Source organism: Xiphias gladius, chromosome 6 (assembly GCF_016859285.1).
Source record: "Xiphias gladius isolate SHS-SW01 ecotype Sanya breed wild chromosome 6, ASM1685928v1, whole genome shotgun sequence".
Lineage (NCBI taxonomy): Eukaryota > Metazoa > Chordata > Actinopteri > Istiophoriformes > Xiphiidae > Xiphias > Xiphias gladius.
In genome coordinates this window covers 25,043,843-25,065,534 of record NC_053405.1, presented here as the reverse complement: position 1 = coordinate 25,065,534, position 21,692 = coordinate 25,043,843, and the positions used below count along the sequence as shown (strand labels likewise).

Here is a 21,692-nt window from a genome sequence, read left to right as displayed (position 1 = left end):
GAAACAGACCAGAAAGAAAGACCGGGCAGCAGAGCAGACAGGCAAACGTCATCGCCAAATCTTCTTTTATCACTTACCACTTGCTGATAGGTAGCTGATTTGTAGGCCTACAATCTCCTTGGATGAAGGCTACCAAGTGATCTACAAATATAGTACATCATTTTTAATTTAACATATTTAACATGCTATTTGTTCATAAGGTGTCGAGAGGTAATATGTAACACTTTTGTAACTTGTTTCTACAAACCATTGTAGATGGGAAATATGACTTGACCTGAAAAAAAGAGGAAGGGGAGGATGTAGACTGGATAGGAAGAAGATTGAAGGAGAAAGAGGAGGAAAGGTAAAGAAATGATTGCAGAGTCTGCCAATTTATTATTCTAAACAATAAAATAGCAAAAAATGAGGAAGGCAATGGGAGTGGGAATTATATTCAATTTAGATTTTAAATTAATCAGATGACAGAGGTCATCTCATCTCATTAAAATATGCTGTACATTAAACCTATTATTCTTTTGATAGTGCTGCAGCAATTATATAATAAGTATATATTAGATATATTGTTATTGTTCCTATCCAGTTATAGTTTCATTGTCTTCATTGAGATCGATGTTATTTATATCCCAGTTGTTAGTGGAGCATCCTGAGGCTCCATGTTTCAAATACTCATCAAGTTCTAAATTCACAGGCTAGAAAATTAAATATAAATTGTCTATTTTTCTGCCAAAGAACATTACAGTAAACAGAACAGTAAAAACAGTGAGGTTTGACTTCAAATGTAGTTCGATTATTGACTGTAACTTTGATTATTAGAGGAATTTCTCTTATTATTATTTAAAATATTGAACCTAAACTATTTATTTTACACTATAAAAGGGTAATAATGCAGTGCAGCTTCTTACCCTTTGCCTCTCTCCACATCCCAACCATCACTCACCCTCACCATTCTTGCCACAGCCTGAAAGACTCACAATGAATCCACGAGTCAAAGCGAATGATGGCTGATTTATATGCAACACAGGGGAAACGTTCAGATCCGGATAAATCCACAGACTTTACTGACTTAGTTTAGGTGCGTTTCTCCAGCTCCACTGAAAGGTAAAGCAGTTCTCATGATTTAAGGCGCTCTTTGAGCTGTCACCTCTTGACCTCAGGGTAAGAGGCAGGGAGTCGTCTGTGGATTTAATGCAAAACCTTGTGTTTCAGTGTGAATTTTCATTCTCACACTAAAGCAGGCCAACTGAATAAGCCAGCTGAGGATATATATGAATCGAGAAACAATGGGCACAAAATGAATACAACTTTTTTGGTACCTTGACAGTCGCTGGGATTGTTGAGTGCTACCAATTACACCTGAACCTACACAGATAAGATTTTAACAGCGATAGAGCCAATTGTTTCCACGTGAACCAGGCTGCTTTTATGCTTACATACAAGCTTGTGTTATATCATAGTGCAAACAAGAACAATGTCATGTGGGAAGAAGAATCTCGTACTGAACAGGTGCTATTTTTATTTGATGTACCCCCACAAATGAGATGAACTCAAGAAGCCCTTCATCCACACCACCCGTCATGTTCCAAATACAGACGGGTGACAAATTAAAGGAAAAACATGAAAGAGCGGAGAAACATAACAAATGCAGATGCTTCCACACAGGTGCACTGCATGGTACAATTAAGCAAATTAACATCCCATCATGCTCTGCGGCTCTGTGTATAAAAATGCTGAGCAGGCCCAGTCGATTCTGATTTTGTATCAAGATGGCAAGAGGAAAAGATCTAAGTGACTTTGGAAGAGGATTCATTGTCTGGGCACGGATGGCAGGAGCTTCCGTCACAAAGACTGCTCAACTGGCCATGTGTCACGAAGTGACATCTGCATTTAGACCTATGGGAAAGACGTCAGCAATTCCCATCCAGGGGTACAAGAAGTACTCCTGGAGGGGAATCACTGTAGACAGCAAGTGCTTTAATATTCTGATACCTGAATACTTCAGATTTGGTCATCAGCCTGTTCAGGTGACGCCTATTTTAAAAAGAGATGTTTCCTCTTTTCTTTATAGAGCAGCATGTCAAGGACTCATATTTATTGATATAACTGACCCTTTGCAATGATGTTAAAGCTCAATACTTCTCTGGTTGAGGCAGTTTTGATAACGTGTTTTCACTTTCCTTTTTTTTTCTTCAGAGGAGGTCGTAAAATTGAAATTTTGCCTCAGAAGTTTGCCTTTCACTGAAGCCTGCGTACATCCATCTGGCAATCTCTCTCTTAGCTCTTAAGCTTTGAATAAATGTGTGTTTGAGGTGCCTGAATTCTCTCAGAAGCAAAGTGTTGGAAACTCCAGACATCACAGAGTTCCACTGTTAACACTAGATGATAGAATGAGATGCCTCTTGATCACGTCAGCTTCGTTTTTGTATTTGAATTTCTCTCTTACCATATCACCCATGTGATAATGACACTTTAACAAGATAACATCAATTTCCAAAATTATCTCAAATGCCAGCTCCCAAGCTAATGCCTTTGTTTTGTTTTAACAACAGAGAAATCTATCTTTGTAGTGTAAAACTTGTGCATTCGCCATCGCCACCATTTTTCATTTAAAAGACGAATATATATAAAAACTGTGCATGAAGATTGCATAAGAGCGGATTAGCATAACTTGCTTGGATGCACTCCTTTCACCATACTACATTCAACAAAGGAGTCTTGCAAGATGGTTACACAGACAGATTAAGAATTAACAAGTGTAACTTACTGTTTTACTGGATCCATCAGTTTTTTCCACTTAGGCTTAATAATGTGAACTTTTGCCAAAGTAAATGATTGAAAAATAAATCAGTGAATGATTGAACAGCTTCGATGAGTGTGTAGTCAATGAAATACCCAAGACACATCTGTATGTTCTGCAAAATTAAAATCAGAGGGTGAATGGGTACGGAGAAATGGGCTGTATACCCATGTGGCCTCAATAACTTACAATGCTAGAAAAAAAAGAAGGAAAGAATACTTATTTTATAATCCTAGGAATTATTTGATCACACATAATAAGTCCAGCCACAAATGCTATTAAAACTTAAAACCTGGATCCTTTGGATACAGAACAAAGGCAGTGGAAACATCAGTGATAAATTATTCACATCATCTTGTCGCCCCTCCCTCCCCCATCACTATTTTGCTCAGACACTCCAAACTCATCCAACTCCGCCTCTTTGGCTTGAACTACTGAAGAAGAGACTTCAGATGCATGAACTTGTGCACCTCTTTTCTGTCATAAAGTTCTCATGCTGATCTCTATGCTTTCTTTCTGTGGTGCTGTTAAACTGATGTCAATAGCCTTATACAACGTGTTGCTTAGTCTGGTGGCTAGCTCTATGTAATATTTAACATTTTTGCTTGGTTCGATGCAAAACTTTTAATTCACATGTTTCCACTTTGTCTTAAATATTGAGTTTTTAGCCCCTGCAGATCTAATTTTTCTAGCTGGATTGCAGTGTAGGTTGGTTCACCACTTTGGTCAAGACTGAAATATCTCAACTCTTTGATGGATTGCATTAAAATCTGGTACAAATATTCATGTTCCCCAGAGGATGAAAGATGAAAGAGCTTTCTTTCTTTTCTCTTTCCACACCAGAGGGTGACCATTTTTTTTTTTTTTTTGGTTTTAGAAATAACTACTTGAGGGATTGGCAAAAATTCTGCATAGAGATTCACATGTCATGTATGTATCAAACTTTTCCTGATCATCTGACTTTTTTCCTCCCCTACCATGAGGTTGAAATTTGTGGTTCTAAGCGAAAAGTCTCCACAACTATTAAATGGATTACTATCAAATGTTTGACACATATTAATGTTCCTCACAGGATGAATTGTAACAACTCAGGTGATCCCCTGATTTTCATCTAGCGCCCTCATCAGGTCAAAATTTCAGTTTGTCCAGTGATTGGATTCTGACTAGAGGTATCAACATTCCCATCAACTTCACCTGTACTTTGTGTCTAGTGCTAATTGGCAAATGTTTAATGTTAGCATGCTAACAGGCTAAACTGAGATGATGAACATGTTACACACAATGACTGTATATAAAGATGGACGACATAACAGCTCCCCAAAACTGAAGATAAAACATCTCAATCACCCCCTGCTGGCTGGCTGCAGTATAGGTTAAAAAAAAAAATTATAAACCAAAGCACATGTCAAATAAATTTTTCCCAAAGATGGTTTCTGTCATTTTAGGTTTAGCTTATCAAGCTGATGTATATCCAAGTTTAAATTTTTCTGATAAGTTTGGTTTTAATTAGTTATTTAATGCCATAACAAAGGGGGTGTGACATCATGATTGACAGCTGTGTGTGTGCTCGTGATTGAGTTTGGCAGTTGTATGGGCAGGACCTCGATACCGCAGCTCAACCTACTGATCACTACTTCGCAGACTCTGGCTCCAAATGATATCACCAGCACAAGATGGCAGTGCCCATATCTGGGACATTTTGGCTTCAATTTTGTACAGTGGGAGACAGTGGAGACACGTTGTCAATCTTTATATACAGTCATTGGTTAAACATAGTACCTGCTAAACATCAGCATGTTAGCATTGTTCGCATGCTTATGTTAGCATTTAGCTCAAACCACCACTGTGCCTGAGCTCAGCCTTGCTAGCAAGACTGTGAACTCCTACAGTAAGTATGCTAAAAACCATCAAGTGTGTACAACCTATCGTGTGACCACATCGCAAGGCAAACGTGTTTTTAGCTTTTTGAAAATTACCATTATCGACTGCGGGGTGAAAAGCAACCATCATAGAAAGGGGAGAGACACAAATATGGATTAAATAGGGGGATCGTCTCACATTTTTGGACAGTTCTTTCTCGAAGGCAGCCATAAGGATCATTTGAACACACTAAACGTGACAGAAATAGTCCAGAATGAAAAAAGATAGAGAGAGAAGTTCAAACCCTGCCTGCTTTCTCATCTCCACACACCTAGCCAGTTGTTGAGTGAAGTGGGTGTAACTGTCAGTTTCAAAAAGCAACTAAAATGATCAGAGAAAAAAGCTTTTAATTCTAAATGTTTGTCTGTCATCTTTCCACATACATTGAATCATTTTGTAAAACCCTAACCCTAAGCAAAAATAAAATGAAGGCCAACACAACATGATCATTTGATTGTCCGTCTCTGTACAGCATGGAAATACTGCCACTGTACACTGATGATTCAGCTCTGTATGACAGATTTAAGCCGTCAATTTAACCTGATCTGGCCGTTTTCCTGCATCCTCTCTCAGACTGAGGTCTCCAGTTTATCAAACGTTCCTCAGTGAGTGATTTAGGCTAACAGTATTTTTGTTCAGGCTCAACCAGCTGTGATTAAGGGGATTTGGGGGGGATTTGGTGGATTACCACTCCAACATTTGTGTGTAAACAGCTGAATGTCACAGGTTGTGTGTACTATCATGACCGAGTCCATTCACATCACAGAGTGGATTAAGTGAAAAGGCATCGACACAATGCAACTAACAGAGAAAGCACCACCTCTCTCAAATTTTAAAATACCAATTTTACACTTTTTCCTTTTTATTGTGGACTGGCCTCTTTGCCACAGACAAATATTCAGCATTTCCACTGAAGGCGGAGCGTAATAAAATAGCAGTAACAACCATGAATTGAAGTAAATTGTTGACAAATACAACATGCTTATTCTTGTAATACTGTAAATGATAAGAATAAACATGTTGTATCATGCCACTGACCAAAAAATCAAAACATAGAAGGAATGATTCAAGCAAAGAAGCTATTTTAATAGGACTAGTGTATGTCTGTCTTTGAGCTTTTTATGGCATGGGACTGTTTTCTTTCTACCCTCGTTCCTCTGTGTTTTATGGTGTAATCAACATTATTGATTATGTCTCCAAGGCCGTGTGTAGTAGCTGAGCTGTGAATGAACCACACTTCAGTGTATCCAGGTGTTTGTGCTCTTGAGTCTTTGACAGATAAATCGTTCTCTCTGAAACTGAAAATATCAGGTTGTGGCTGCTTTAACCAAGTCACACTGTCATTTGATGAACACAGTTTGACAGCCTTGTTATGCAGTCAATGAATTGATTCCTATGAATATGTATGCAATCAGTAATTAATTAATACATGAATATGACTATGGATGGCATGGATTCATTTATGAATTATTATCATAAACTTGTGCGACTATGAGGTTATGGGCTCACTTCATAGTTAGTTTAGTAGCAAATTGCATGCAATATAATGAACACATTAATCAATCCCTTAATTATAGATCCTAAAGGTTTCATTTGTGGATTATTATTTTATAGTACATTGTTTGTAATTATGAAATAATAGTGAGGTCCTTTGTAATAATCATTGATTCACGGTTAAGGTCTCTCTCTACCTAATCTTCCTCCTATTCTTTCTACGACTACAATTATAATTTTGTTATGTTTTTTTGGCCACTCAACATTTTCAGAGTACATAATTACACACTTCTACTGATGGTTAAAAACCGTGTATTCCATAGTTTCCGACTGAGCTTCTCTGTGGATTGTGAAAAATCTTGGAACACATCGGTTTTTTTTTTCTTTTAAACCACAAACAAACAGAGAACAGCTCATTAAAAGAATAGTTTGACATTTTGGGAAATATGCTTATTCACTATTTTTGCAGAGTTAGACGAGAAGAAAGGTACTACACTCATGCCTGTGCGTTATGAGCTATTCCCAGATATCAATTAGCTTAGCTTAGCATAAAAACTGGAAGCAGGGGGAAACAGCTAGTCTGGCTCGGTCCAAAGATAAACAACGGTGCAATATGTTATAACTAGTTTTTGTAAAAATGAAATATTGTTGTTTTTTTTAAAGGGAGTTACATGCTGGAGCTATTTCTTGGTTGGGAGCAGTGACTTCCTGGACTGACTGCACCTTCCAGCACCTAACTCCCTGTGAAAGCATTACATGTTGTTTTCACGTTTCGTTTTTTTTTTGTTGTCATTTTTCTTCTCAGTTTGGAATGACCTTTTCCCTCTACACTGCAGTCCATGTAGCTGCTTAAATCCTGTTTGCATTCATCAGCCACTTCTTGTCACCTGCCACCAAAGAGATTCACTGGGTCACAGGTAATGAAGGAAAGTAGCTACATAATTCAGTCACATACTTAAGTGCAATTTTGAGGTGTTTGTAGTTTAGTTGAATATTTCCATTTTCTGCTATTATTTACTTCTACTCCACTATATTTCAGATGAAAACATTGTACTTTTTATTCTACTATATTTATTTGAAAACTTTAGTTACCAGTTACTTTGCAGATTCATATTAATAATACAAAACAATCATCAAATAAATCAGTATATATTTTGATGCATACTTTTACTTGCAACAGAGTATTCACCATCAATCACCTGAATATAGGCCATGTGAAATATTTAGACCAGTTGTCAGCAAAGTAACAAACTGACATCCTCACAGATGCAACGCTAGTCTTAAAAACCAAATCCAAGTTGTCTTGTTCTTTATCAGTCCATCCAGAAATCCATGTGAGAGTGTGAAGGGAAGTTTACTCCCTTCTTCTCACATGAACACAGCAGTTGCACCTGGCAACCCTGTGGCGCTTGCTCTCACAGAGGTGTGTGCTTCCCAGATTAGTGCATGTCACTGAGACAGATCAATGACTTGATTTGAATACACTCTTGTAGAGTAGCTATATGACCAGACTTTCACTCTGTGGGTCTCAGTACCAGTGATTTCATCTTTACACAGTTCAGTAAAAAGGGCCACACACAACAAATGTTGATGGAAACGCTCCTGCTATTTCGAATATGATGCTGTTTCTGTGGTTGGCTGCAGCGGTCAGTGCGTCTGGTGTGACTTTTAAACTCATACCAGAGTTAAGGGGAACTCGAATCAAGCTTTCAGCATCAGTAATGGAAAGATAAAGCTCTGATGTCAACACATGTAATGTCAGACCTGCAGTGTGAAGACTTGTTTACACTTTGAGTCATGGAAACAGTGATTCAAACAATTGATGTTAGTACCAAGATTGATTGAGATTGTGAATCATTTGTGAATGGTGTTTGTTTGTTTAGGTGTTTGTTTGTTTGTTTGTTTTGAGTAAAAAATAAATGACTTATTTCCATGGTGTTACTTTTTTAAAATCTCTACTGGACAGCATGAACAATGTGATACATAATTTTCCTTTTCTTACCTTGTCCTCTGCTAAAGGTCAGCATTAATGCCTTCCTTGGGCTCTTTCTGCAACAGTCTCCTAGCAACCTGTCGTTCTTTGACAGTCCTTATTCAAGGTAATTATAATGAAGAAGGTGTTGTTGCCAGCTGATAGGTGTCCTACCGTTCTTTGAATTATAAGACATATTTTACATGTTAGTAGAGCCATGAAAAGCTGACAGGAGGAGTTTAGTAAAGTGACATCCGTAGCTAAAATTTAGTTGCTAAAACATTTACATTGATTCCAACAGGTAATCCCCTATAACAGCTTGTCTCAAAAATCTGTTGACTTTCTTCTTAATGTCAGTCTTTGGCTTGAGTGGTCTTGTGAGAGAATGCAAAATTCACTTGATAAATGGTAACACTGTTAAGTTAAATTCAGCATGTTAACATCAGTTGATACCCTGTAACAATTTTAACGTTTTTTTTGGGCAAGATCATGTTCTACCAGAGTTTCCTGAATTACTGAAAAAATACTGACATTCTGAGAAATACGCTTGTTTGCTCTCTTACCAGACAGTAGATATCTTTCTACTTTGAGGCTTTGAGTTTACCTCAAAGCCTTCAAATAGTTCAAAATTCTCTTATATGTTGTACTTTGCTATCTAGCTAGCTAGCTAACTATTTGCAATTTCATCCTAGAATTCCCTGGGCAACCATATTAAAACCATATTATGAGCACAGGGCTTTGAAGAGACACATGCAGTCTCTGTGCCCAGCTGTTGTAAATAGCTCCAATTTGCAAGGACAACCACAGTGTCATGCTAACGTGCTAAATAAGCAAGTTACAACATTTGAATTTGAAGCTATGGGATTTTAAAAGCTCTTTGATAGATGCTAGAGGCTAGGAGTTTTCCCCTGCTTCCAGAATTTTTGCCAGGGTAAGCTAAATACGTCCTCTCATTTAACTCCAAGTAAGACAGAAAACTGCACATTTCCTAAATTTCAGAGTATTCCTTTAAAGCAGCACCAATTAAAATTTTAACATGAACAATGGATCAAATAACTATGCGTAATGTGAAAGGGTTTGCTTGTAATGATGAACCCATGGAGAATTACCTTATTCTGCAGTTCCCCATCTGCTCAACAGAGCATTTAGCGCCTTTCTGCTCATTGTTTTGGTTTTATGGTCTGCCATTGTCCAGTCTCATTAACATAATTTCCAGCAGGCAGGCACCTGTTTTTTGCGAAAAAGCTCTGATAAACTCACTGTACTCTACAGGCTCAGCGGCAAGTAGCAGACACCAAGCAACTAACTGGTGAACATAGTAGCACATAGCAGCTATAGAGCCAGATATTTCCCTCAGGAGTTGGTGGAGACCTAAAAAAACTAATGTTGCTCCATGTGTGCTTAGGGAACGGCTTGCTAAGGTTGACCATATTAACTTTATAAGATGATATATTGCTGTGTTTAAAGCTTGTTGTGCTGCCCTCAAGTGGGCAAAAAATCAATAAATCCGTCTGTAAAGACTAATTCATATAACACTCTGTGAACTTACTTACGTGTTAAACATGCTAACAATTCAGCCATTACTGCAGTGTCAACAAAGTGAAAATTATACCACTTTTAACTGACCTCCACGGGATGGTTGTTAAAAGTGCTGTGTCACAAGTCAGTGACTTTTCAGTTTTCAGAATTAATTGGCTAGCATAAATTATCAATCAACAACCATGCCATTTAAGACTTTTTGCACTAAAATCACATTAAGTTCACAATTTCATAAAACAATTGGTAACCACAAAATTGAAATTGTAAAGCGTTATCTTCGGAGCCTGGAAACCGGAGAATATGCCTTCAGGCAGACAGAGAACTTCATGGAGATAAATCCGTGACAAATTTGGTTTATTGAGTTTTGAAGGTAAAAAGGTGTCTCGTCTGTTAAAATGTTTTTCTAAATTTAGCTGGAAAGGTTTGTAGACGTCCAGCCTACTAGCCTGACAGTTGTTTAATGATATTTTGATGACTGTATATCCTCATTTAGCAGGAATTATGGAATAATTCCCCGGCACATTTGTTCATAAGGGGTTAGCAAGTGTAAATACTCACATACAATGTTAATTTGCAAATTACAAGAAAAACACCACAGAAATAATGACAGCTTTTTCACCTAGTTCCCTGGATTAGTTTAAAGTTTGAGGTCTGTGTGTCTGATTAGAGGCCCTCCCCCACCTCTTCTTAAATTTTAATAAGCCCTTTTTAGGATAACTATGCTTTCCGTGTTTTTAGCATTAGCCTTCTCATTGCTCACTACCCATGTGTGTTTCAAATGCTCTCCATCTCACTAGTAAATGATTCAGAACTACATGATCAAAGTCATTTTGAAAATCTAGTCTGTGGTTCAGGTTTGCATGTTAGACAGCACACTCTCATGAGTCTGGCACGCCCTCCCATTCTCACAATATCCATGCACACTGCCAACTGAAACCTAATTTGTGGATTAACCTCGGATTTACAACCCTGGAATGTGGCACCTTCCAAGGGAAAGTATGAGCGATACCAGCTCGCATTTGAAGAAATCATTAACAATTAACAGCAGAGTAAGGGATGACTCAAAATGGTTGCAGAGCAGCACGGAAGCAGCAATGCCAACTGAAATAGTAATGTGTTTTTCTGTGTAACTGTCAGCTTTCTTATCTCATATCCTTTGAGTGGCAAAGACTTGACGTGGGATTCCAACAATGCGGATAATGTTCATTCCCTGCTCTCAAAAAGAGTTAATGGGGAAATCCTTCCTAACACAGATTTCTCATATGTTATTCTTATGTTATTCCACATTTGCACTTACTTTTTCAAAAAACTTTCTCAATGTATCTGTAGACTAAGAACTTGCCTAACTGTGATGACAAGATGTATATTCTGTACTTTAAGTATCACTGTTGTGTGGATGGAAGATGTACCCTTCTGTATGAGTTAATTTACAGTATCTTCTTTGAGAAGGAAGCAAAGAATAAACAGGATGAGCAGAGTTCAAGTCAATTAACATACCTTTTAAATCATTTGAAATATACTGTAGCAGCTTAAAAACTCTCAGGTTAAAAGGTTAGTGGGTCATAAATCAGACATTCACTTTACATTTAGTCTGTACTCCAAGGCAGTGCTCCCCTCACTCTCCCAATCTGCTCATGTTTTATACACGTTACCCTTCACACTGTGTCTTCATCTCGTATGTTCCCCAGGCATACATTGAAAAACTGGAGATCTATGTTTTGTTTCTGTCAAATGTTTTTTCTCCAGGACAGAGTTTGGGCAGCCTGATGATTTAGGATATGAGGAAGAGAGATGTTGGGTCCTTGAACATATTTAGTATTGTCTCCACAGGCCTTTGGTGAAGCTTTAGAGATGCTAGATAGAATGTTAGAGCTACGAGGAAGTCAAAATTTACAAGTGTTTCTGCAGCACTGCTGCTGAGTATTATTTAAGGATTTGTCATCCTGCAGAATTAGACATACTGTGTTAACCAATTTATGGGTTTCTCACTCATTTCATAGAGCACATTTTGAGCTGCAGTACCTTGAAAAACTAGCTGTACATAATTCAACCTGATTGGGACCATCTCTAGCACTCACCATAAAGCAGCCGCTACACCACAAAGTGAAATTCACTCAAACGTGATAAATCAGGCCAGAACCTTGGTGACATAGCAACTGCTCGCAGGGATAATTGGTTTACTGTTGTAGCTGGCAAAGTAACCATTAATTCGCTAGCTGGCCTGACGATAGCTCCAGGAGCTCACTATTTTCTCTCTACAGTTCTGTTTACTGGTATTTTATTCACTATTGAAAACCATTGCATTCAATAAAAGGTTTTTGAGGAGGGAAAATAAGTTTGTGGTCAGCTAGCAAACTGGTTAGCTTGTTAGCTTAGCTAGGTTACTAACAGGAAAAATAAGTTCACACAGTTTAATTAAAAATAGATATATGTACAATCGACTGCTGTCTTATAACTGTCGGCACATCATATCTCTTTTGTGGTATACTCCAGCAGAGGAGGTTAAATAAAAGTGAATGGTACAACACAGCTAATGAACTATGAGAGCTTCCTCTATTTTTGACTCTCCAGCTCTGCGTCCCCTCAAAAGACAGCACTATCAAGACAACTTGCTATTGGTCATCAGCGAAAAATTCACATGACAAAGTGCACCAAAGTTGAATTCTGCATGAAACATTCGCTCAGATTTATGTTCACCATGTTCACCGTCTTAGTTTAGCATGTTAGCTTGCTAACATTTGCTAATTAGCATTAAAGACAAAGTACAGCCGAAGCTGATGGGAATGTCATTAGTTTAGCATATATTTAGTCATAAATTAAAATATTGGACAAATTGTAATTTTGACCTGATGATGGTGCTAGATGAAAAGTGAAGGGATCACTGAAGTGCTAACAATTCATCCTAATTGGACATTTGTCTGTACAAAATTCAATAGCAGTCCATCCAATAGTTGTTGAAAGAATTCAGTCTGCACCAATGTGGTGGACTAACTGATCATCACCAATATCGCTGTCCGTAAAGCCATGCCGCAAGCATGCCTAAAAAAATGCTCAACCACTCAGTTAAAATGTCCACTAATGGTAAGATACTGTAGCTCACAAATGTTTTTTAACCAAGTTGAATATTTCCATGGAATACACAATAGCACAATAACAGTCGTGGAAACTGACCGCTGTGATCACTGGTAAACAAAACTACAGAGGAAAATCTTGGTTTTCTTGGGTTTGAATTCAAGTCAGATTTGCAGAATATCACAAGAGGAGGATCCATTGCCCAACTAAACTGTTGTGCTGTTTCACTGTCACACAGATGCTCAAGACTGATCTAGGCCTACAAAGACTGCACTGCACTGTATGACTTTTTGATATTTTTATATGACCATTATTGAATTTTTAGTCATGCTGGAGGCATGGCTGTAAGGATGGCAATTTCTCTCTGTCGGTTTTTGTTGTTAGTGCCAAAAGGAGCAAAGAAATAAAGAAGGAAATTATAATTCAATTTCTTCGTACGGGATGGTACTTTTAAATGGTCAAAACATAGCTGATGGCATACGGTACGTCAGTGAATACTATTGTAATTTCACTTTCAGCAAAGAATGAACAATATTTTAAGTTGAAATTATGGGGATTTTAATGGTAGACATTCAGAATAGAGTGTAGGTCTTTTATGTCATGATTTGCATCTACAACACAGCTCACAGTAGAATGCTTTCATACTGTAGGCAACCTCAAAATGATATATTACCATTTGGCTGTTGTTTTTGGCCAAGTGTGTATACGCTTCCAAAACCATCAGCCCCGAGGCCGGGATCCCAAAGGAGATAAGGGATGAAGAATAGATGGCATTCTGAGCTCTCAAGCCTCACGCACATGTTTTTATTTTTACCTCCAGACTTCTTGGGAGCCATCTGTTCAAACATTTAAAGAATACCTTGCTCTTGCCAGCCAGAGAGAGTAGAGAAGCTTGACCAGCAGACATTATGAATGTGCTGTCGAGTAAATATAGCTCCCAGGATAGAAGGGCATAGAGGTCTGTTTGAGACAAAACCAGGAAATAAGGGTCAACTGCTGCTACAAGAAATTTATCATGACACTGTGGAAGAACACACAGAGCAACAGTGGATGTGATGATATTGTTCAAGAGAATGTATGCAAACATGTCTACTGTGTCTGCATCTGACCAGCTGAATTCACTTTTGACCAATTGGAGAACTGATCAACTTCCTACAGTTCTTTCGCAAAACCTTCTACTGCACATATTTGTGGGCCGCCCAGGGAACAGCTTGTTCTTGGCATTGTGTCTCAGGACCAGTCATGACATTCAAACTTTGTAGGCTAGATCCATAAAAACAGACACAGTGGACTGGAATGATCACGTTAAATAACTAAATCTTTTTAGTTCATATTCTCCAAAGATCTCACTCTGAAAACCAAACCACTTAATCACAGTTTAATGTATTCTATTCAGTAGGTCAGAGATCTAAGGTAAAGTAGAATAAGAGCTCCAAAGTCAAATTATCTGTGTTATTCAGATGTGAGCGAACATCGCCAAAGCTCATTTTCTGAAGAATGTTATCAGTTTTAAACTTCTAGTCCTAAAGATACTTTTTTTTTTCTTTTCTGCTTTCCCGTCTCTCTGTTCTCTCTGTAATTGGCTTTCTTAAGCAGATGGCAGTTTTTACAAAAAGCCAAATTGTGACACTGAGTGCTTCCCTCAAGACTTCTCCACCATTTTCTGAGAAAGCCTCTGAATAGATCCCGACAAGCCATTACTGTTCTTCACTTTCCGCTGTTTATTTCTGTTTACAGCAGTTAATACAATTATTCCCAGTCGTGACCTATTTAAGTGGTGCATGCTACGAGCCATTAGCATTCAGCAAGTCTACAAAGTTACTACATTGATGGATTTGTGAAAGGAGGTTGTGTTTTTTAGTGCACGCGTAGGTGGAGGTTCAGAGGCCTCCTGTTTGTCTTCATTTAACTGATTTTCTGTTGCCATAGGAGCAGGCCTCTTTTTTCTCCCATGAAAGTGCAGCACTTCAGAGCGCACTGTTTGGATTCAGATCTACAAGAAGGTGTCAGGGGAGTTGTCCAGGATTTTACACTTATCATCGCTTCCATTACATGACTTGCAGCTCACTTTGGAGAAATGTTCAGTTCAGAACATCTTTATTTTTGCAGAAACATTCATGACGACAAAGTGATGTGGATTAGGCAGATTTCTAAAAAAAAAATCATATATGAACTGCAGCAGGTAGAAATAGAAGATAAATCTTTCGTGGTTATAGGAAAGGGCAAATGTAGGATTTGTTAGCCTGTGTTTTGTCTTCCTCTCGCCTTGATTCTTTTTAGAAGATTTTGTAAGCTCCCTTTTGTTGCTTTTGATTTATCACTCCACCCGGGAAGAGTTCAAAGACTTCTTAGTAAATCAACCAGAAAAGAGAAAAGTCAGCAGACCATTTTGGATACAAGCCATTCACTGTCCTCCGCTGATTTGGACCTTTCCCCAGCGACAAAGCTAGTCAGTCAAATAGCTCACACATGTCCCTACAGGTCCCTGTAGGTCAGTGATTCTCAGCTTTTTTGTCTGATTTACCCCACCATCTCTAAGATCAGTTTAAGTACCATCAACAATTTAGTGTGGACATTCAGTATCACTACTACACGTGGATAATGTTAGATGAATTTGGTCAGTTTGGTCAAGTTTACATTCCTGAAGTGGCCATTAGTAGCATAAGAGGGATTTTTCAATCTATTATTCATTACTTTAAGCAATTTCAACTTTTTATTTACTACTTTTAGCTGATTATTACAACTGTTACTTTTACTACTTACTTACTTACTTTTAGCTTGTTTATTCATTGCTTTTACCTATCTATCTCAACTGTTTATCCATAACAACTATTTATCCATTACTTTAATCTATAATCTGTAATTATTTTCATCTTTTTATCCATTAATTGTAGGTAATTATTTACACAGTTTGTCCAATTACTTTTGGCTAATTATTTCAAATGTTTATTCTCTTTTAGCTAACTATCTAAATCATTAATCCATCACTTTTAGATTTTCTGCTAGCTTGCAAACTAGTTTTGTGCACTCTCAGTGGCAACACATGGTGTTAAGGTGTTATAACTCCCTCAGGTTGGTGGGAGGTGTGTACTGTGCAGTAGGCCTATTGTAGCTGGTAGCTCAGTAACTGTGATAATAAATTTACTAAAGACCAGCATCATACCAATTTGGATTGGTCTATTTGGATGGTTATTTTCCTCTAAACACAAGTATGGGGTTTCTTTTTTTTTTTAATTAGTTGGACTAATCCACAGTCTTTCCACATACCCCTGGAAACTGCAGAAGTACAATCCTGAGTTACAAGTACCCCTGGTTCGGAATCACTGCTTTAACTCCCTGACCTCACCTGACTGGAGACTGGGCCTCACTATCACGCCAATAAAAGGTAAAAAGACAGACAATAAAGATGTCTTGTTACAGCAATCTGATGGTAGCTGTTTTTAGTAATGGGTACTTTCCGAGGCATTCCCGTCAAACAGATCACTGACAGCGGAGAAACCACAGCGATGCATGGCCTTTGTAGCAAATGGAACGAAACCAGACTCAGGCCTTGCTGAACATTTAAATAAAAGAAAAGCATGTTGTGGGAGATTTCATCGTAACCTCAAAATCATACTGAAAAGATGATGACTGGATGTTTCTATTAAGGGTCTTCTGTGATGTGATCTATCCTTTTCAACAATGCCAGTGGGTCTTATTGAAAAAGTGGGTCAATGGAGCTATTTTTAGTAGCCATTGCACACCCCTTCTTATAAACAAGCAAAGGCACAAATTCTGGATGAAACATCACCCAGCTACAATGAACAAATATTCAGGGGGAAATCAAGGTGTTCGACTTGCCACTAAGTGGGGTGAACTATTTATTTGGTTTCAAACTTCACCTCCCTGCGGAGATGAGAAGCTGTGTGAGGGCATGGGGAGGGGGGATGAGGAGGATAGGCTTTGATAAACTGGGGACTTGTAAGATATGTGGGGATCTCTGTTCTACAGTGGGCTTCTGTTTCATCATCTCCAAGTCCCGGTGCCTTGCGTGGCTACCTTGTTGTAATTCCTCCTCATTTTCTGGGTTTCTCTCTCATATTGCCTTTCATTTCCAAAGGCATCACTTGAAAAGGAAGTGTTTGCTGCCTTCTCCTGTGTTAGAAGTGACACTGTGGGCGATGATGTGATGGAGGCGTACCAGAGACAACATCCTCACATGCACCTTACCGGTTTAATGTTCTCCAATTGCACACAAAAGTTTGTCAACGAAACAGAGCATAAAGTGGCATATGTTGACACAAGAGTCTGAGCAGTGCAGAAACCCCATATTCAGCCAGAAATAAAGGAAATGAACAATAAAAATTAGGTAGGCCTCTTTCAGGATTATAGACTGTTAATGATGGCGAAGAAGGAGTGAATTACTGCTTGTCTTGCAATCAAGCCCAATAAATCACATGAGGCACTGCCCCAACAAACAGGCAAGAGCATGTCAGTGAAGCAGAAAGCGATTTAGCGGCAGAGCAGAAAATGCACTGTATTCCTACAGGCATTGCATGACAAATCTGTGAACTTCTACTAAGTAGATGTGGAGCATTGTTTGTAGGAATTCCTGAATGACTGTTTCACCTAAGGTAAACCTGGGACAAAGAACACATAAACATCGCAAATTATGGCCTTTTTCTTCAACTGCTGTTTTTCTTTGACATCAAATTAAGGGGAAATGTTGCTGATGCTTAAAGAAAGCGTTCACACTTTGCATAGCAGGCTTTTCCAGGAGTGACTGTGTATGTTTAAGTTTCCCGGAGGACTTTGCATATATGCTAGTGACACCTCAGCACCAGGGGGAAACATGCAGAGCCATTAGTTACCAAAAGGGAAATCACTGTTGTTGCAGCACCAAAGCTGCGGCATGTTTATGAGTAAGCCCTCCGGAGCTTAATACCTTCATCCTTCCAGTCATAGTGACAGGGGTTATATGCTTCCAGGAAACCCCACTAATAATACTCACCTTCAGTGAAACTCCCATGATGTAATAACCATTAAACTTCAGAAGTCGTGTGTAGAGGTTTCATATTTCTGTTATGAGTACTGAGAGAAAAAATGCTGACGCTTAATTTTTTTTTTTTTTAAATGAAAGTGTGAAAACAAGTTTCTTACAGAGTTTATTGAGGTTATGTAATATCAAATGAGCATGGGCACTGACAAAGCTGAAAATATACTGCCTTGCTCAAAGGCAGCAGTTAAGAATAAATGTGCTACTTGCCATCTTTAATTCATCAGCTCCAAATCTGGCTTTCATCCTTCTGTTAGTACCACATATCAAAGCAATCATTTTTTGGCTACTTTTCAGTGCCAGTCACACTCTGAGCCCAAGGCTAAAGCACCACTCAGATGAGTCAGGAACATCATGATTTATGATGAATTATACGATATCCGATCTGTGCTTCCTGCTGTGTGGATGGGCAAAGTGGGAGCAGTCAGTGTGTCCAGGGTGACACAGTATGTCACCGAGAAGCAGTTTGGATTGGTAATGACACATGCAAAGGATGGCTTGTCTGTTTTACAGTCAGAGGTGATGTGAGAAAGATGAGACAGAATCAGGAGGGCAAGAGAAGGAAGAAAGAGAGCAAAGTAATGTTAGCATACAAATGTTAATTCACAGGTGCACAGTGAGACGGAATGATTGGATGTTTATTAGTCCTATTATATTTACCATAAGGTTGTTGGATAATTAGCAGAAGTTGGCTGGTGAGTTAATACATGTCAAACATGTTGTAATCACACATGTAGAACACGAATATGCTCTTTGTGGCCTCGCTCTCCGTGTCCTCTGCTGGTGTAGTATAATCACTGGAACAACACTGCCACTTAGTGGCTGGATTATCTCTCCCTCTGGACAAAACTCATTGCAAGGTTGACTTGAGCACACTCATACAGCTTTTAGCCCTGTCAGATATTTGCACCATTACTGAACTCATGAGGATTACTTGAATTCTAGCACCGTGGGGAAAAACGTTTTGCATGCTTAAATGTGGGGCATGGGGAAGGAATTTGGGGTGAAAGTCTTGTTTCAGTCTTGCTGTTGTAATTTAATACCGTGCTATTGAGTATTACCCAAGTGGTATTTACACAACTTTGAACCGATGTCTGCAAAGGCTAATGTTAGTTTCTAACTTTGCATACTTAACTGTAGTTAGGTTTCAGCCTCAGGAACTATGTAAACATTTCAAATACATTTAAAATACTCTTGTGCATCTCATTATCACAGTGATTTATCCTCTTTGTGAACAATATTGTATGTCCTTTTGCACTGAGATTTTACTGTCTTTGTATAGTTAAGCAACCAAGCACTGTTCTACACTGCTCTAAACCAGTGTCAACAATGACTGGATTACCCTGATTTACCTGTTATGGGAGGGGCTTGGGCAAAACTTTGCTCCTGACCTGCATAACCGGCCACTCCTTGTGCACTGGGTTCTTATGCTGGAATACTACATTGCCATACCTTTGGTGTATGGTAACTTGATTAAACACAAATTAATTTAGGGATATGCCTTCTGTAAGCAAAATACAGAAATAATGAAGGTCACATCAGTTAATATTGTGATTTAGAGGTGAATATTCACAGACAATTTCTAATTAATCTAGTTCCTTCAAACCAGTTGTCCAGTTGTAACCCTGGAGCTTTAGGGCCCCCCTGGTGGTCTAGGGTCCCAGGAGAATTTCCCACTTTGCCTGGTTGGTAATCCAAAATCCTGTGTTTGGGCCGGTGAACTGATTCTGATTTGGAAAACTATTTGGCTTTTACTGTTTAAAAAGTCCTCAGTCTTAAGATCATCAAACATATGCTAGAACACTACCTGTTAAAAGAATAGTTTGACATTTTGAGGAATACATGTATTTGCTTTCTTGGTGAGAGTTAGATGGAAAGATCAATACTACTCTCATGTCTATGCTTTAAAATATGAAGCTACAGCCAGCAGCCAGTCAGGTTAGCTTGGTATAAAGACTGATGCTACATTAACATGACGTCGGTAGAATAAGAAGAACCCAGGAAAACCACACGCTACTGTGATTTGAGAGTCTTCACATATTATGCCAAGACGGTTATCCCCATTGCTAGCCTTGTGGTCACACCAGTTAGCTTAAATCAGCTACTTTTGTTGAGGGGTTTTGAGTGGTCTGTTAATAAGAACAACCAGATAAAAACAGCATGCGACTCTTTTTTAATAAACTGAATCAATTTTTTTGTGTAATTATATATAAAATAGATTTTATTTGGATATTATTGCCAGCAATGGTGGCTTTACAGCCATTTTGCCAGTGGTTTGTTGACACTTGTGTATGTCTTTTCACAAAGTGAGAGATATCCTAGTTGTCAAAAATTCCCAACTCCAACTCAAAATTACAACAGTGTTTCTGACTTGGCTGCTCATTATAGTGGTCTAAATTACATTATGTGATTACATTATTTGCGCCCCACCACTGGTCACATAAAAATTGTTACATCAAGCAACTCCATATAAAACCACAACTTGTTTTTACATTTCTGTTTGTGTATGGATTAAACAAATGTAATACAATATATTAATTAGTGATCTTTAGAGATGCTGCTAAATGTGTTTAGGCTTCAGAAAAAGACAGGCTAGCTGTTCCCCCGTGCTTCTAGTCTTAATGCTAAGCTCAGCTAACAACCTCTCCTCGGGGTTTTCCACAGAGTTACTTGCTGTTACTGTGTTTTGACCACCAGTGGCCGGTCGCAGTGACTTGCTGGAGTCTTGTCATCACTGTTAGGTAGCTGCAACTTAACTAAGAGGTGCTGGTGGGTGTATTTTAGAACTTTAGACAAACCCAGGTTAGTGCTTTTTCCCTGCTTTCAGGTTTATGCTGGGCTAAGCTAACCGCCACTTTGCTCTAGCTTCATATGTAACAGGCATGCATGACAGTGGTATCAACATTCTCATCTAATTATTGCCAAGAAAGAGAAAAAGCCTCTTTCTCAAAATGTCCACCTATTGCTTTAAACGAAACAAACTTTTAAAAGACAGTTTTATTTTGCCAGTTGCTGTTTTTAAAGAATGTAGTTGCACTAAGCCGTAGTTTTACATACCATCTTTTAACCCCAAAAGGGAGCTTATGAACCACAATCCATTCATGTGAAACTTTGTCTTCAATCTGGACAGAGAGGGTCAGGGCCTTGAACCTCTTATCTTTGAGAAATAACAGTCCCATGTCACACTGATTTATGTGTGTACTATCACTTTCAGGCTCACCAGGCACCAAGCAGACTCTCCTGAAACTCTCCATCATTGACCCAAAAAATCCCTGTGAACTGTACCTGACAGGTCAGGTCTTGGCCTGATGGTCATAACAGCCAAGGTCAAGTGAAACAGTTGTCTGCAGTCATCTGGAAGTGGAGCCTCTGGGTGGTAAACACAACGGTCAGCTTGCGGTCAGTATGTGTCGCTCTCCCACGCCACATCATTCTCAACTCAAGACAACATACAGTGGTCCTCAGATGCACTTTCCTGTCTGAAAGAATTAAGGTTATTTCAGTTGAAATGCAAAAGTTAACTCCAGATTAAAACTATGAGAATGACTGTGGTCCAGAGAATTTATTTATTTTTACCCCTTTTTTAGGAAGTATGAAAGGAAGTCTTTTCCCTTCATACTATGTATAATGTTCTCCTCCTGTCATATAACCTGATCGGGATTTGCATAATATTCAAATCATGGAACTCATGGATGCATTGACAACATTGCACCTTTAGTTTCGGCTTCTTCTGTTTTCTGTCACTTGTTAATCAATGGTCAAAAATGGAGGCCAGCCTCAGCATAGATTCAGGCCATTGTGGGTGAAACTATGCTCTTCTGTGGAGCTTTTGCTGGGCTAAAACATTGAAGGTTGGGAGTTTTCCA

At 38.6% G+C, this 21,692-nt stretch overlaps 1 protein-coding gene across 1 annotated transcript in view; it reads left to right on the top strand.

Annotated features, from left to right (window-relative positions):
- The window catches only part of LOC120790469 (LIM domain containing preferred translocation partner in lipoma), a 179,126-nt gene extending 157,822 nt beyond the window's left edge, over positions 1-21,304 (top strand). The window contains exon 12 of the mRNA XM_040128011.1: positions 21,041-21,304. Within this exon, the coding sequence (XP_039983945.1) occupies positions 21,041-21,070 (30 nt within the window). The 3' untranslated portion in view covers positions 21,071-21,304. The remainder of the gene's footprint in view (positions 1-21,040) is intronic.
- Positions 21,305-21,692: the final 388 nt, after the last annotated feature.